Genomic DNA, 17,488 nt, shown 5'->3' with positions numbered 1-17,488 from the left:
ATTGGACACCTGTCCATTCTTTGTCGCTGAGTCCAGTCCCGATGTTAGACTCAACCGTACACACAAGGCATTCTCACACACATATCGCTCGCTATACATTGACGATTTCCAATCTTCCAGTCTGCTCATTGCACTCCTTTAAGTGAGACGTAGAAATTCCACAACTTTTATGTCCCATCAGCGTGTTAAGTCACAATTTAGATTCAACAAAGTATGGCCCATTTCGGCCGGGTGTTGGAGTAGACAGAAAGGGTAGGTTTTTACACTGACATTGAAATATTTAATGGTATCTGGCATTTGCACGTGTTCATTGGGAATCATCTTTATGGTCTTATACTTTACATCGTTTAGTGAAAGATTCTAGATTAACGTTTCATAACCAAAATTCTGAATGTTGAAGACGGTCCTTTGCGTTTCTGTCTGGTTTTAAATGAGCACTTTCCCCAAATGTTGTAAAATGCTCATGGGGCATGTAACCTCAAACAAGTGCAGTACAATGTTGTCAAATCACTCTGTCCTGTAAAACGTTTTCTTAAATTCCAGTTATAGTGTACTGAGTGCCCAATCGTTTCACGCCGACCAAATTCTGACCCAGTTTTGTCCTTCTCTCTCTACGATTTCCCTCAAAACACGTTGGATCTCTGAGAATTCGGTCCTGTGCGGATCAGAACTACGGCCAACAGGTGGCGCTGTAACTACAGGAACGACCCCTCAGCGCCGCTCGTTACAGGGACAAATAATGAACAATTCTCCAGCCCAGATTAACACGAAAAAATACAAAATGACAGGTCGAGCCTCAGAAGTTTAAATTGGCTTTCAGTTTAAAATATATTTTAATTGTGGACAATTTAATATTGTTTTGCATTCTGAAAGACTCTTGATTGAGTGGATGAGATCCCATAACGCATACAACAAGCATCACTTAGTGAAAAAGTGTTGAGTTACCACAAAAAGAATCACACGCACGCACTCACAGGCATACAACTCGGTGCTATCGAGGTCAAAATGAAGTAAAGCGGCAAATCGAACCCAGGTAGAATTTAATTCTAAAGTCATTCACAGCTCTGTAGATTGTTCATGTGTATAGTTAAATTCACCAAAGAGCCACCGCGGGCACTCTCAGAGTATGCCTGTCTTATTGTGGAAGGTCCTGCTTTGAATAGCAATTTCAGCAGTAAGTGTCAGAGTGGAACAAAACCAGGGTTTCGCAGGTTCTGAAATGACTTTCTTCAGCGATGTTCGCACTTTGTTCGAGGACTTGGGACGTACGGGCAATTCACGGCTGTTTTATCACTGGAAACAACTACGTGTGAATTCGCCAAGCTTGTCCGTTTGAAAGTTAATACTGTCAATTTAAAGTTATTGCGGGTTTGAGCTATTTGTCGGTCACGGGAACTCCTTAGCCGATCAGTGGTTTCCATCTGCGTGTGCTCCACCCACTCCGAGGCACGCTGTCGCTTCCCCAGACCCACACAAACTTGAAACTCAAACTTACTCTTGTCCCCTTTAGGATATGGATGATGGACGGACAGGGAGGCCCAGAATGATCAAATGCCGGGTTAAGCTTTTCAGGGGCAATTGAAAAGTCAGGGTAGTTTAGAAACAATTACCCTCCTGATAATGAGAAACTGACTGCTTTCAGTGGCAATTGTGCTGTTGATATGAATTCACACTTTCCAGTGGAGAGACGGGACCTGTCACCGTTGTAGTTTCTGTCTCTCTGGCCGCTGAACTAACCGAAAGTGACTTGATTCAGAATGCCAGGGAGCAAATCTCACTCACTGGAGCCGGAGTTTCGCAGACTGCCAGTAAGTATTTAAGACTGTGGCCGAGAGTTCCTGTACTTGGTTGTGTAAGGTTGCGAAAACGTTTCAGGTGGGTCCGACTGGCATCGGGTCTAAATTTGCTGCGTTGCAAGCGACACAATGGAAGAGGACATTTAAGTCGCGAGACACAGAATAAGAAAACATGATTTGCTTTCCGATGCCCCCTAACCTGGAAGACTCCTTACTTTGATGGCCAACCATTAGAAACACTTTTGTCAGAGTGTATTTAAACTCAGCAATAGGGTCGTTGTTATGAACCAAAGTTAACTTACAGACAGAGGCTGCCAATGTTGAATGAATGGCTCCGGTATACTGGCGAAACTCTGAGAGCGGGGGTTAACATGTCAAACTGTTATCCCATTCGGTCAATCTTCAGTTTGTCGTGCACTCCATTGCACAGGTTAAATGGGGTCCAGCGCATCTTACAATGCTTTTCCCTCTGTCCTCTCTGCCCGGTTCATAGGTGCTCGATGGAAGCCCAAGCAAGGGGACGGCGGTGCCCCCGGAGCCCGGCCTCAAGAAGAGGTTGCAGGCGGTGGAGGAGGATCACTGTAGCAGCCGACCCGCTCCGGAGGGAGCAGGGGCCGTCTCCGGGACAGAGTCATGTCCCTTCGAGAAGGAGGAAAAGGGAGCGTGGTGTAAGAACTGCCAAGCCAAGCTGGCAGAGCTCAGAAGACAAGCAATGAAGCTCGTCATCCCCGGGTCCACCAAGGTATGAGTTAACAACTACGTAAATAAAAGCATCCCGCTGCCACTGCTGCCAACCTGCCCAGAACCCCTATCCTTGGCTGTCTCCAACTCCTGGCACCTGGCTGTAGCTACAGGATTTGATTTGTTTTACACTGAGATCTCTAGGCGTGCCTCGCCACGCTCATATTTCTTCTCTGCTCTGATCGGGAGTTGACGCGTCAGTAGTCGCTCAGTCTGTGAATCTGACGAGCGGACAGAGCCAGAGAGCGGTCGCTGTGTGGGCGGTGGGACCGAGCCACCGACTGGCGTGAGCTGCCCGCCCAGTCCCCTACCAGAGGCCACGGAACTGTCTGACAGCCTCCCCTCGGGGTGAGAAGCAGATATGCATCCCTTAGCAAACAAAAACAAAACGGCCTCTTACTGTAGGGTCTCATCTGAGCATCACCAACTCCCCAGGGGGAGAGTCGGGTGACCGTGGCTCGTTAGATACACGTTAGAGGTGTGGGGATTTTACCCTGACAGGACTCCGCCGCCGCCGCGGCACACTGTGAGAGGCAGTCAGGCAATTGCATAGTCCTTTGGATTGAAAAGAGGACAATTTCCTGCAATCGATTTTCACTAATTGCGTTGATCTTTCAGTTGGTTGGCGCATGTGACTGAAAATCCGAGGATTTGAGACAGGGCGAAAAATGTTTCATTTAGTAGCACAAACTCATTTTTCCCAGCAATTTCAAACATGTGTTCAAACATTTCTGACGTTGAGGAATGAAAGAACCCTCACCGTACACTCCCACCCACATACACCATGTGTATTCTCCAATAGGAAACGAAGTTTCACCCAAGGTTACCCACACAAAAACGACCTTTATTAGAGGTTCAAACTATTAAAATGCCATATTTCAAGGTTTTGATCTGATCTACCCTGAAGGTCTGGTACCAATCTTAAATTTCATTTGTTTTGGCTAAATGTTCTGTCTACACTTCTGCCATCAACTGTCACAGCAAGTTACTTTATTCCATTGTGCAGAATTAGACACCGCTGACTCCTCTACCTGTGCACAATGAGCAAATTCTTCTGAATTATAATCGGGGCATTATCTGTTCATGTCACTGAAGGACGACATTAGTCATGGGAAAGAGCTTATTCCGGGAGGCAGGTGTTCAGATGAGGAGACCCTTCTCTCAAGACCACCTTGTGTGGTCCTTCTTGTTTGGTGGTGGAGTGAAGCAGGGTTGAATGATGCATTTGACCTTTTATTTCCAAGAAAAAAAAGATCACAGCACTGTTTTCATCTTCATATTGAAATTGAGTCTGAAGTAAAGTCTACTGTGGTTGGATATTTTAACCAAACTATTTATAAAGGCAAATACATGTCCTGTGTTGTTTTATGTCTTCAAAATATGATTGGTGTCTGAAATAAATGGGTAAAATATATTTTTGTCGACTCCTCAGCAATATTTTGTTTTGAAAGTTAAAGAGAAACTCAGCCTAGTTAGACGTATGCTCCTTTGAACCAACTGGCTTATTTTCTGAAGTTATACATCTGATTCTGCCCTTTTCTTCAGTTTTGTAACCCACAAATGAACTCTTTATTGTTAAAGTTCAAAACTATACAGGCATATTCAACCTCTCCTTCAAGCCCAGTACCCCTAATATGGTAAACTTCAATAATGTAGCTACTCCCCTCCCCCAACAAATTAAAAGTTGAATGAATACACTTTGTTTGCCTAAATAATCATAGGATCTTTCAACAATGGCTTTGAAATCATCTTATACTTGGATTAGAGAATTCTCTTGTTTTGTTGGGCGGATATGTGTTTTGAAGAAATTGTGCATTGGGCTGTATGACAAGTATGAAAAGGCACTATTCGCCATTTTTATTTACTATGACAAGGTTTTCCATTCATTTTCCATCACAAAACAGAATATGACAAGACATATTCCAGTAGGCAACAAAATATAGTCATTCATTTAAGGATATAAGCATGAAGTGATGAAGTATTTTTGAAATTAGGCCTGTCTATAAATATTAAGTGGGTAATGCTTACATCATCCAGTGAAAAATAAGGATTTTTCATTTTCTTACTTTTTGATATTGTAAAATAGCACAATTTTCACGTCCTTTTTCAGTAGACTACTTATAAAATAGTCATTAGATACAAAGGTTTGTTCCATGTAGTAGTTGATGACAAAAACAGATAGGATGCTGGATTATTAGGATGATTACACAAGGAAACAGTTTACACCCAAAAGTTCAACTTCCAGATCTCCATAGAACAGGAAGTTGGTAGTATTTTTCCTGTGTATTACATATTTTTATCCACTGATTTATTGCCTTGCACAGAGAGCTAGTAAAATCAGCACATGGCAACATCTGTAATGATTTATTGACATTGTCCTTTCAATAAACAAGTTGTTTTCTATTGAACTGATGCAGTTGGTATGATTTTGAAGGGATGTAATTGAGATGCAAAGGCTTGATGTCTGATAAATGTCTGATAAAACTCTGGCAATGATAGTGAAAATCATTTTCATACATTATGACTGCAAGGAGTTCTGATATTATTGACTCTAGAAAGTGTTACCTGATGAAAACAAGTCAAGGATTTGAATGTGAATTAGTGGCTGGTCAAAACTGCTTGAAAATAGTAAAAACTATTATTATGTCCAATACAGAACTTAAACGTAGCTGTGATTATAGATCATTTATTACACTTCTAGTTTTCGTTAAAATAATTAAAACAATAATTTATTTATTCTCTATTTTATAGGCTATATTGGCTCTGCCATGACTTAGAAATTGATAGTGATAAATTGATACAGCAAACATCTTATGACACCACAAACGAAGTTATATAATTAAAGTGCATAAATTCAAGATCAGTTACTCGCAGCAATGTGGTCACCAAATTTGACGAACAGGAAGATTAGCTAATGGCCTTCACTCTGACTGGCTATAAAACTTAGACCATCTGCACCTTTGAACTTCTTGTTGTTTCTATCAGATAGGTGGGATGACTAGGTCATGGGTTTGTTTTTAATCACTTTCAGTGTTTCTCTTCAGTCTACAAAGATCAGCTCTAATTTGGGATCATACGTAATTTGCATGGATTTTCTCCTTTCCTGAGTTGGAACAATTATGGAGACCTGGAGTATAGAAAGATGCCCTTTGGCCCATTTCATTTATGCTGATTGTAAGGTGCCATTTGGAGTGAGGCCTGTTTGCCTGCCTTTGTCCAATGTATTTCTAAATGTTTCCTTTCCGGGAACCTGTCCATTGTTTTTAAACATTATAAATATACCTCCCTCTGCCAGCTCCTCTGGCAGCTTATTTTATATATCCATCACTCACTTCTTTCCCCTCTCATCAAAAACTTGTGCTCTCTAGTTCTAGACTTCCTTACTGTGGGAAAAAGATTGTGACTACCTAACTTATCTAAGCTCATCATAATTTTATAGACCACAATAAGTTCACCCTTCAACCTTCTTTGCTCCAGAGAAAGCAGTTCCCAGCCAATCCAACGTCTCCCTTATGACTCAAGTCCTCCAGTCCTGGCAACATTATTGTGAATCTTTTTTGTATCCTTTTTTGTGACCAGAAATGCACTGAATATTCCAGGTGTGGTCTCATTAACTCTCTGAGTAGATGTAACAAGATGTCCGAACTCTGACACTCAATGCTGTGATTGAGGAATGCAAAACATCTTCACCACTTTATCTATCCAAGCTGCCACTTTGAGAGGTTTATGTAATCATACCCTCGGGTCTTTCTTTTCTACTTCAGTTAGAAGGGGCATGTTGGACTGTATGGCTTCAATATATAAATATATATGCTTCTGGAATTCTGTAACTTATGCCATTCATAAAATGTGGAAATGTCACTGGTATCACTGAATGAAGAGCATGGATCCTCATTGCTGGGCAAGCAACAAGGTTTAGGGAGAGAATGGAAGAAATTCTTAGCAAAGAATATAAAGCTTTTTAAAATAGAGGAATTTTCCTGTTGACTGTCCTTGGCACATTTTTGTCATCCTATCCTTCCTAATGTAAGAGAGCTACTAGCAAAACCATCACGAGGGAAATGAGGAGAGTTTATTGGCACTGTTTGGGAAATCCGTTCAGTCAACAGCTACTCTGAGCAGAGTGATAAAACAAAGAGCCGTGCCATGCCCAGTGGAATGGAGGCCTACGTCACTCTGCTTCGATGTTGACTCCGTGATGCACATTCACATTGGACTTCTGGGTTACTTTAAGTAATCTTAGACGTACAGACATTTATGGAGCTAAAGGAGACTATTTGTGATTTTGATGAAAATGATGTCAATTGTAATCCTCTCCTTGGTTCATGGATATAGCGGCATTGAACATGCTGATGGGAAAGATGTAATTGCAGATATGTCACTGAATACTGGGCTAGCTCACGTTCAATCTGGTCTGTTCCTCATGTTCATCACACACCCTAGTCCCACAACCACTCTTTTGACAACCATGGTGCTCTCTGTGGCTGATCCTGAAGTTTTACCTCAGGCCAACATGATGCTCTTTTAAAAGATTACTGTCACCAAAGACTGCAATAGTAGGCAGTCGATCACAGAGGATTATGGGTTTGCACTCTGGTGTACTGTGCCCTCTCCAGGGTGCAAGCCTGGGTGGGAAGATTTGAAGAACCTGGTGTTGTCCATGCAGCGGGTTCCCCCTCTCCACAACACTGATGTAGTCCAAGGGAAGGGCAAACGCCCATACAGCTTGGCATCAGTATCTTCAGTGGTGGAGGCCGATACACTAGTGAAATTTAAGTGACTACTAGACAGGTATATGGAGGAATTTAAGGTGGGGGGGTTATATGGGAGGCAGGGTTTAAGGGTTGGCATGACATTGTGGGCTGAAGAGCCTGTACTGTGTTGTATTGTTCTATGTCCCATGTCTTCGCAGAGGTTTGCCAGAGTGAAGTTGTAAATAGCATCAAACTGGCTTCGCGACTCCAGCTCCGGATTTCTTCCTCGGGGTTTACTCCCGAAGCCTTTCCCATGGGTGGGTATGGCCACAAATCGGCAGAGGTTTAAATTCAGAGTTTTCCTTCTCCAAGACCGATGAGTCCCACCTGCCCAAACATCAAAGAATGTTGTAGCTATAGTTAAAGATTTATCATATTTCAAATGCATCTAAATAATAAGAAAATGAAAAAACCCTACTTGAGAACACACTTTAAATGACAGAAATTACTTGAAACATTCAGTAACGCAAAGAGAAGAAAACAATCTAGTTATGTAAATACATTACATTTGGCATCTGTAGCTGGCATATAATTGAGGAGCTAAATGCAAAATGTCCATTGACCTGCACCACAGTGCTTAAGCCCTGGTTCCTGGGTGGAGCTGGTCAGATGCACTGGTATCAAGTGCAGGGGTCAGGAGCAAGCTGGCCTGGTGCAGCCCAATGGTTGTCCACTCTGGATGAGGGAATAACAGTGAAGGAGTTATTTTTTTTCTGGGAAATGGCATCCTCCATTTCCTTTTGATTTAATAATATTTACTTCAGTTGCTACTTGTGGGGTGGGTAAAGCCTGAAAGGTTCAGCCCCTTTGTTGGCGACGATGCTGGAGAGGATGGGTGGGGATTGGATCCTAAAGAGGCATCAATCCTGAGAGGAGCCGAAGGACTGATGTGTTTCCCCGCTGGAGTTGTCTGGTTGTACAGCTCCTGCCTGCTGACTATCAGCTTCACTTAGTTTCTAATTGCAAATAGTAAAAATATGACCAAATCTACACCCTCCTTGCTCTTCAGTATTAAGCACAAAGAGTTACATTTGAGGTCATCTCTGGGAGAGTTGTGTGTATTATGCCCTTGTTATGGAGCATTTTGTTGTACCTCATATTTGTAGAACACTTCAACCAACAGGTAAATAATGGCAAAAATTAACAATCTATTTAACAGCACTCATAGACATGGTTTACAATAATTTCCTAATTCCTTTACAACAGTTTAAGGAATGCTTGAGGCCTTTTACTTCAAATTTCACGCTGGTGTTCTGCATTTATAAGCTCCAGCAACCTACAACCTTTTGTCTTGTTCTTGGAACCCTGGTGACCTTTCCTAAAGTTGTTTTTGAATTCAGGTATAAGGTTTCGAAACCTTGACCTGAAGCTAAACAGGTGGAAGGGAATTTTTCTGGGTGAAGATGGCCACACGAGAGTGAACTAACTAAGCCGTTGCAACTAACACAGTTGAAACAATGAAATGTGAGCTCAAACAGTGAAGCAGAAGCAAGCCAAAATTGTACCTTTTCCTAATATTATTTACCAAACAAATGTGGTTACACAAAAAAGTACGCATCTGAGGCTTAAGCATATTTGCTCATCTGTGCCGATTATAACCATGTAAAGTGATTGTGCGGATTTGTACACTGTTCAAAGCATTGTTGAAAATAATGCTTCTTTTATGAGCGAGAACCTTATTTAGGATTCTTTCAAAAAGGGGGATCTTTAAATAAGTTGAATTAACAGTTGTAGTTAAAATTACTGAAGCATCTTCTGTTGATAGCAATCTTTCCTATCGTTAATTGATTTCTTCACTCTATTAGACTTAGGAAGTCCTCCAGCAGTTTCTCAATGAAGCAATCCACAATCAGTGTTCAAATTAAAGTATTTTTCAGCAAAATTAGTGGAAACCTTTTTTAAGATTATGTTATGATTAAAAAATTGCATGGATTCACTAAACAGCATTAACAGTAAAAGGCTGTTTACCAGACAGATTTATGCAAGTCTTGTTTACAGTTTTATTTTCACCCTTCACTTTTAATAGTAGTTTTCATTTCAGCATGCTCTAGTCTTCTCCAGTGTTAATACTTGTTCTACTACATGGCCTGCGGAAAAGAGGTGTGCTTTGGCAAGGAATAATTGGTCCCCCCTTATCTTATGGTTACTTTTGTTTTACTGCCGTGTTACCACAATTGATACAGTAACCAGGCCACCAGCCAGGACGGCTGAAGTGTTAGTTTCTTATCTGCGTTCAGTTAGGTAACCACATCTGGAGCTAGCCATTGTTCCAGATGTAAGGTGGGGGGAGAAAAGGAAAAGCAATTCACCAAGGATTATTACGTAACCCACGGGTACATTGGCAGTGGTAAATAAGACTAGAGCAGACCATATGTGGCAGAAATGGAGCCCCGTTCTCTTTACGTTGCTGATCATTTGAACTCAATAGTCTCTGTCCCTGCTTTCTCCCCATATCTCACCCTCTTTAGCCTTTAGAACTATAGTGACCTAAATATTTCCTCAATATGTATAGATTTGTCATAACTATTTTCAGTGGTAAAGAATTTCACAGGTTCAATACTCCATAGGTGGAGAAATTATTCCTTTTCTCAATCCTAAATGGCTCCTCCATACCTTTAGATCCTAATTCTGGACTTCCCTATTATTCAAAACATCCTTCCTGCATCTAATCTCCTGCTTTTTGCAGGCAAGACATCCCCTAGGCAATTTTCCACATCCACAGAGAGTTATTTTTTGTGTTGTCTCTGTACTGGAACACTTGGCTTCAGGCATGACAGGGTCTACAGCACATCTTCAAGCCTATACTGTAGCCTGGATATCGTCACGTCTCATTGCCTTTGCTGTGTGCAGTGTTCTTAGCCGTAGTTTTAATATCACATGGTGTGAATCAAATGGGTCAAAGATTGCCTTTAGAATCACAGTCAGAAGCAGGTTTATTATCACTGGCATATGTTGTGAGATGTGTTGCTTTGTGGCAACAGGGCAGTGCAAAACATAAAATTTAATATAAGTTACGAAAAATAAATAACTAGTTTAAAAAGTGAATAATGGGCAGTGTTTATGGATCCAGAGAGCATTCATAAATCTGATAGCAGAAGGGAAGAAACTTCTGACTTGTTGAGTATTGATCTTCAGGCTCTGAAACTCCTCCCTAACGATAGCTGTGCAAAGAGCACATGTCCCAGACAGTGGGGCCTTTAAAGGTCTTTAAAGGTCTGAAGATGTCTTCAGTAGCCCGGAGAGATGTGTTCATGTTGGAACTGGATGAGTATACGGCTCTCTGCAGCTTCTCCAGATGAGGCTGTGTGTGATGCAACCATGAGACACATTTGCATTCTACATCTGAAGAAATGTGCAGGGCTGTTTGGTGATGTACCAGTCCCTCCTCAAACTGCTAATGAAGTATGGCCGGAGGCGTGCTTTCTTCATGATCTCATCAATGCTTAAGGCCCAGGACAGATCCTCTGAGATGTTGGTGCCCAGAAACTTGAAGCTGCTCACACTTTACACCATTGACCCCTCCACCCCCCCCCCCAACCACTCACTGAGGACTGGTGCATATTCCCTCGATGTCCCCTTCCAGAAGTCACAATCTATCTTGTGACTTACTGACGTCGAGTGCAAAGCCACGGTAGTGTAGTGGTTAGCATGACGTTGTTAAAGCTTGTGGTGCCAGAGTTCAGAGTTCATTTCTGCCATCCTCTGTAAGGAGTTTATACAGCCACCCATGAACAAGTGGGCCTCCTCCAGGTGCTCTGCTTTCCTTCCGCATTCTAAGGGCGCACTGCTTAGTTGGTTACTTGGTCATTGTAAATTGTCCTGTGTTTAGGCAAGGGTTAAATAGGCGGGCTGCTGGGTGATGTGGCTCACTGAGCCAGAAGGGCCTGATCTGTGACGTATTTCTAAATGAGATAAAGTTGATGTTGTGACACCACTCAACTAGACGATCTGTCTGACTCCTGTCTGCTTGCTTGTCACCATCTTTGATTCTGCCAACAATGGTGGTCTATCAGCGAATTTATAGATGACTTTTGAGCTGTGCCCAGCCACACAATCGTGTGCACACAGTGATTAGAGTATTGTCACCAAGAAGGAGATACTATTACCAATCTGCATTGACCGTGGTCTGAGGATCCAGTTGAACTTTGAAGCTTGTTGTTTAGTACTGAGGAGATAATGGTGTTGAACACTGAGCTCTAATTGATAACCAGCAGTCTGACTAATGTTTTGCTGTTGCCAGGTGCTCCAAAGCCTAGTTGAGAGCCAGTGAGACTACGCCTGCTGTGGAGCTGTTGTGGCATAGGAAAATAGCAGTGTCCGGAGTTCCTTGTTCAGGCAGGAGTTAATTCTAGCCATGGTTAGATGTTTCTGGAATTAATTCCAGTAGATAGAGCTTCTGCAATCATCAGGATCTTGGGAGGAAGACTTAGCCATCCACTTGACACTTCTGGCTGAATAGTGACAAATGGGCTCAGTGGAAAATGTAATATTTCTCACTACATTAAAGGAAGCTGCTTGTTTTTGCCAGTTCTCAGGGTGAACACCATCACACTCAGCAAACTATTCACTCTCACATCTCCACCTTTGGTCTTTGGGATGTGGGAAGTAATTAATGGCAGCACCCATAAGAAACTCACAGTCATAAGGAGAATATGTCATACAGACAGTTGGAAGGAATTATGATTACTCAGACTCAAGTATGTGGTTCATGTTCAATCAGCAGTAGAATTTTGCTGCCACTGACCTTTAGTTTCTAGGTGTTTGTAAAGTGCTTCCTAATGACAAAACCAGCTAATTGCTCACTGCCCAAATTCTACAAAGAAAAATATCAGCGTGGGAAGTGAGACAGACATTTGACCCTACACATGGTGATCTTTGCAAACTGCATAAGGAAATTATTCCTTAGTCTGGAATGCATCACAGGAACTAAACTGACTTATGCATTTTGAGTGATAGTTGGTTCAGGAAATGAGCTTTTGCCAAAAGAGAAGGGTTATATGGTTTCTTATTATCTAGTGACATGGATTAATTCTTGTGGCTGCCTGCTTGTGAAGCAATGATCCAAAGTTATGCTGAAGTTTAATGCCCTTAATAGTGGTTGAGTTATCAGTCACAATATAATGCATCTACCAATTATCTCCAAAACCAACGCCAACTGACAACCTTCCTTTTGTAAAATACTGGCTGATATTATGTAATACCCGCTGACTATCCAGAGGAAAGCATTCATTGTATGTGAGGAAGGCTGTTATACAAAATTAAAATGCTGTTTGACAGAATTTTGAGAAACATGTGCAAAAGTTTTAAATAACAAAACTGCATTGTTGCATTAGTGGAGAGGAGTGTAAGTGGAGAAAACAGGAGCAAAATTGGAGGAAGGAAAGTTTCTTCAGTGTGATTGGGATCAGGAATCCTCACTGCATAAATAATGGACTTCTGAGACTGCAATGAGTCACATATGTAGGGGCAAAAACAAGACTCTGAAATTTTCCACCACCTCCAAGGATAGTAATAATTTTTAAAAGCTTTGTGTAATTTAAAATAACCACAGATTAAAAAGTCAGAACATTGGGAAGGATAACTTAGCAGAAATATTAGAAGGACATCTTATAAAATCTCTCACATGTAATCTTATGGTTTCTAAATGTAATCCAAGCTGTTTCATTCTTTTACTGTCTTGAATTTATGTCCTACCTAGAGAGAATATGACAATCAAGTCAAGTCACTTTTTATTGTAATTTCAACCACAACTGTTAGTACTGTACACAGTAAAAATGAGACTTTTTCAGGACCATGGTGCTACATGAAACAGTACAAAAACTACACTGGACTACGTGAAAAACAACATAGAAAAAAACACTACACTAGACTACAGACTTACCCAGGACTGCATAAAGTGCACAAAACAGTTCAGGCATTACAATAAATAATAAACAAGACAATAGGCACAGTAGAGGGCAGTAAGTTGGTGTCAGTCCAGGCTCTGGGTATTGAGGAGTCTGATAGCTTGGGGGAAGAAATTGTTACATAGTCTGGTCGTGAGAGCCAAATGCTTCGGAACCTTTTCCAGGATGGCAGGAGGGAGAAGAGTTTGTATGAGGGGTGTGTGGGGTCCTTCATAATGCTGTTTGCTTTGCGGGTGCAGCATGTAATGTAAATGTCCGTGATGGCGGGAAGAGAGACCCCGATGATCTTCTCAGCTGACCTCACTATCCGCTGCAGGGTCTTGCAATCCAAGATGGTGCAATTTCCGTACCAGGCAGTGATGCAGCTGCTCAGGATGCTCTCAATACAACCCCTGTAGAATGTGATGAGGATGGGGGTTGGGAGATGGACTTTTCTCAGCCTTTGCAGAAAGGGCTTTCTTTGCTATGGGGCTGGCGTTAAGGGACCAGGTGAGATTCTTCGCCAGGTGAACACCAAGAAATTTGGTGCTCTTAACAATCTCTACCGAGGAGCCGTAGATGTTCAGTGGGGAGAGGTCGCTCCCTGCTCTCCTGAAGTCAACAACCATCTCTTTTGTTTTGTTCACGTTCAGAGACAGGTTGTTGGCTCTGCACCAGTCCGTTAGCCACTGCACCTCCTCTCTGTATGCTGACTCATTGATCTTGCTGATGAGACCCAACACGGTTGTGTTATCGGCGAACTTGATGATGTGGTTCGAGCTGTGTGTTGCAGCACAGTCGTGGGTCAGCAGAGTGAACAGCAGTGGACTGAACACACAGCCCTGGGGGACCCCATGCTCAGCGTGATGGTGTTGGAGATGCTGCCTCCAATTCGGACTGACTGAGGTCTCCCAGTCAGGAAGTCTAGTATCCAGTTGCAGAGGGAGGTGTTCAGGCCCAGTAGGCTCAGCTTACTTAATATATGATGATGCCTTTCACTGGTAATGCACTGAATAGTTCATACTGCTGTCTAATTCTTGAGGCTTGATGGTTAAGAAGAACAGACTTGTATGCAAAAAATGGGAAATACGGTTCATCAGAAGGATCTTTCAATTGCAATTAAGATGATAATAAATTGAATGTCTCCAATGACTCCTTGACAATAAGATTTAAACTAAGGTAAACTACATTTCAAGAGCAAGGGCAAATTAATTGTAATTGATGTTGTTGAATTGTTTCCAGCTAATTTCTCTTACTGGACATTACTGGAACTGCAATAGAATTTATATTTTATTATTAAGTAGATTGAGGTATGGACATTATGGATGATATTTGGCTTTTAGTGTTAAGTTATACACCAGACATTAAAATGAGTGAACAGAAACTCAAGAGCTCAGAATAAATAAGAAACTTCATTATATACAGTACATAACCACCTGGTAATAGGTTGCCTTAAATTGTAAAGGTTCCTTTTTGCAGGTAGTTCCTAAAACTATAATTTTATTATTGTGATCTACAGTCTCATAAGAGCCCACAAATTAAGTGAAAAATCTTTATGAATACTTAATTGGATATATGACTATATGGAAATGTATCTGATTAACTTTAATACTCATGTAGAGTAACGTGATTGAGAGAAATGTACATAATTCACAACGACCGACATTGAGTAGAGGTTTCACTGTAAGCGGCTGGTCTGATGTGATGACGTTATTACACGAAGGTTTTTAGCAGGCTTTTGTATTTCTGTTTTGCAGATAAACAAAATGTGTTATGGGTTTCATTAAACATGAAATGTCTGACATAATTTTATTTGCAAAACGTACATTGATTACCCTTTTTGGCCCTTTTGAGTTTCTGCGCATGCTGTTTGGCCTGAAAAATGCAGCTCAGACTTTCCAATGGCTGATGGACTCTATATTAAAAGTCTTAGATTTTCTTTTTGTTTACCTGAATGACATACTTCTCACCAGTGTGTCCAAATCTGAACACGTATCTCATCTCTGCACCCTTTTCGAGCACTTAAGCCAACATGGGTTGATTATTAACCCTGCTAAATGCCAGTTTGGGTTGTCAACCACTGACTTTCTGGGCCATCACATCTGTGCAGAAGAGTTTTTAGATATGGTAAATTTCTATCACTGTTGCATTCCATGGACTGCTAAACTTGTACTCCCCCTGTGTTGTATGCTTAAAGACAATACCCCTCATCAAGTGCTTGACTGGTCAGTGGACATGACCAGGGCATTAGTTACCAAACAAGCTCTTTCTAATGCAACACTAGTGGCGCACCCACTCCCAACACACCCATAGCCATTTTTACTGACACCTCATACTATGCTGTGGGTGGTGTGCACAAACAGTTGGTTGGGGAGTGTGGCAGCCACTTGCCTTCTTCAGCCAGCAGCTCTGTCACCCCTGAAAGGAAGTACAGCACGTTTTACAGAGAGCTTCTCGGTCTCTATCTGGCTGTAAGCCATTTTTGTTTTCTACTAGAAGGTTGCCATTTCAATGTCATTAACATCTCCTTAGGCCCCATACAATGGCTCATTTAGTGTTTTGGAATGGGGAGAAAAGACTTTTATCATAGATAAGAGTGGAAAACCTGAACAGATTTTGGTAGATCACCTTAAACTAATATTTGGAGTATTCTGCTTCCATGTCCCTGCTGTCATGATGTGACCATGCGAGTGTCAACGCACCCCTGGATGAGCCACCCATGGAACACAGGACCCAAGCTGGGTGGCTGATCCAAGTTTCAGACTGGTAGCAAACATTGCCAGTTTTAATGAATTCTGGGGTAACATAATTGGGGAACATGTACATAATTCACAACCATTGACATTGAGTTTCACTTTAAGAGGCTGGTCTGACTTGATGACGTTATTACATCAAGATTTTTAGCATGCTTTTGTGTTTTGGTTTTGGAGTTCAATAAAATATGTTTCATTAAACATAAAATGCCTTATGTCGTTTTATTTGTGAAAACCTACACTCACACTAAATCTTCTTATACTTATTAATTACTTTTTTCAAACATATGTGAGACAGAAATTGATATTTTTTGTAGTTTGCTATGATCCTATTTGGGAAGGTACTTACTAAGAAATTCAACCCTGTCCAATGGTTCGAAACATCATATGTATTGGTGTTAGCACATTGCACTCTTCTTTAGAAATTCGTCGTATTGACGTTCTTGCCAGGGTTGGAGAGTCTGATTACATTGAATAAGAAACACATTAGTTTTTTAGGCCTGAGTATTTAGGCAGAGCTCTTTAGATACTTATCTCTTCAAGGCAAGAGTTTTTGCCTCCCTGAGTTTCCCCTCATGTGGAAAATGAGGCTGCCCATTGTTAAAGCCGAAAGTATAATAAAAGGCATGTAGGGCACAGTCAAATAATTATTTATTCTGTTTTAAGGTTTGCAAATTTGACTAGGAAGTTAAATGTTCAATTACCAGGTGAGAACAAAGCTCTGGGCTGTCATTCCATTGGAGTACTGCATTGGCTGCTTTTATGTCAAACCATGTACCCAACTTCCTCAGGTGGACGTAAAAGGGGAGAAGAAGGCTGATCTTCTGTACTGTGCCCAAAATTTATTCCCTCAATGCATTTCACTAAAATACATTTTTCTCATGATTTTCATATTGCTACTTGTGGAATCTTGCTGTGTAAAAAATTACTGAAGTCTTGCCCATTTTACAATGATTCATAAACCAATAAGTAGTTCATTTGAGAGATATGAATTATGAAAACTATGATACTATGCCAATCTTCTTCTTTATTACAATTAATTGAACATTTTACCTCTTGTGAATGAGTAGTTACTTGTGCTTGCCCCTTTGTTTGCCTCCATGAATACAAACTATGGACATGATTTGGCTTAGGTTGTGCTTAGTTTGAGAGTTTTGTGTTATCCTACTCAGTCAAATTTATATCTTTGATCTTATATATCTAAAGTGCCTTTCCTGTTTCTTTTAATAATAAAGAACTTTGTTCCTCTTGAAAAATAAATTAATCTGAGATTGCAAGGAAGGAAGGAAGGAGTCAGAGATCAGAGGCTGAAGTGAACAGGGAATGCTGGATGGGCCTTGAGGGTCAAGGGCACTATGCAGGCAGGAAAATTCAACTGGGAGCTTGGGTGTGACTTGATCTGTGTAGTAATGTCTTGGTATCTGGAGTTCTGCTTGTTCTAAACCAGGGCTGCAAGTAGTTCTGTACTCGGTAGATGAGTGTGAGATTAATTGAAAGTGCTTGCAGGGTCCATCAGTTTGCCAACTGGCAAGTTTCTGTTGCTCCTGTCCTTTAAACTG

At 41.3% G+C, this 17,488-nt stretch overlaps 1 protein-coding gene across 4 annotated transcripts in view; it reads left to right on the top strand.

Moving 5' to 3' along the window:
- Window positions 1–909: 909 nt before the first annotated feature.
- kif26ab (kinesin family member 26Ab) overlaps window positions 910–17,488 on the top strand; it is a 194,160-nt gene continuing 177,581 nt past the window's right edge. For all 4 annotated transcript variants that reach the window (XM_059958457.1, XM_059958451.1, XM_059958470.1 and 1 more), the window contains exons 1-2: window positions 910–1,808; window positions 2,290–2,538. In XM_059958457.1, the coding sequence (XP_059814440.1) occupies window positions 1,758–1,808; window positions 2,290–2,538 (300 nt within the window). In that variant the 5' untranslated portion in view covers window positions 910–1,757. The remainder of the gene's footprint in view (window positions 1,809–2,289; window positions 2,539–17,488) is intronic.

The sequence above is a fragment of the Hypanus sabinus genome, chromosome 2 (assembly GCF_030144855.1).
Source record: "Hypanus sabinus isolate sHypSab1 chromosome 2, sHypSab1.hap1, whole genome shotgun sequence".
NCBI lineage: Eukaryota > Metazoa > Chordata > Chondrichthyes > Myliobatiformes > Dasyatidae > Hypanus > Hypanus sabinus.
The sequence above is the reverse complement of the archived record's forward strand: the minus strand, read 5'-3'. Positions and strand labels throughout refer to the sequence as shown.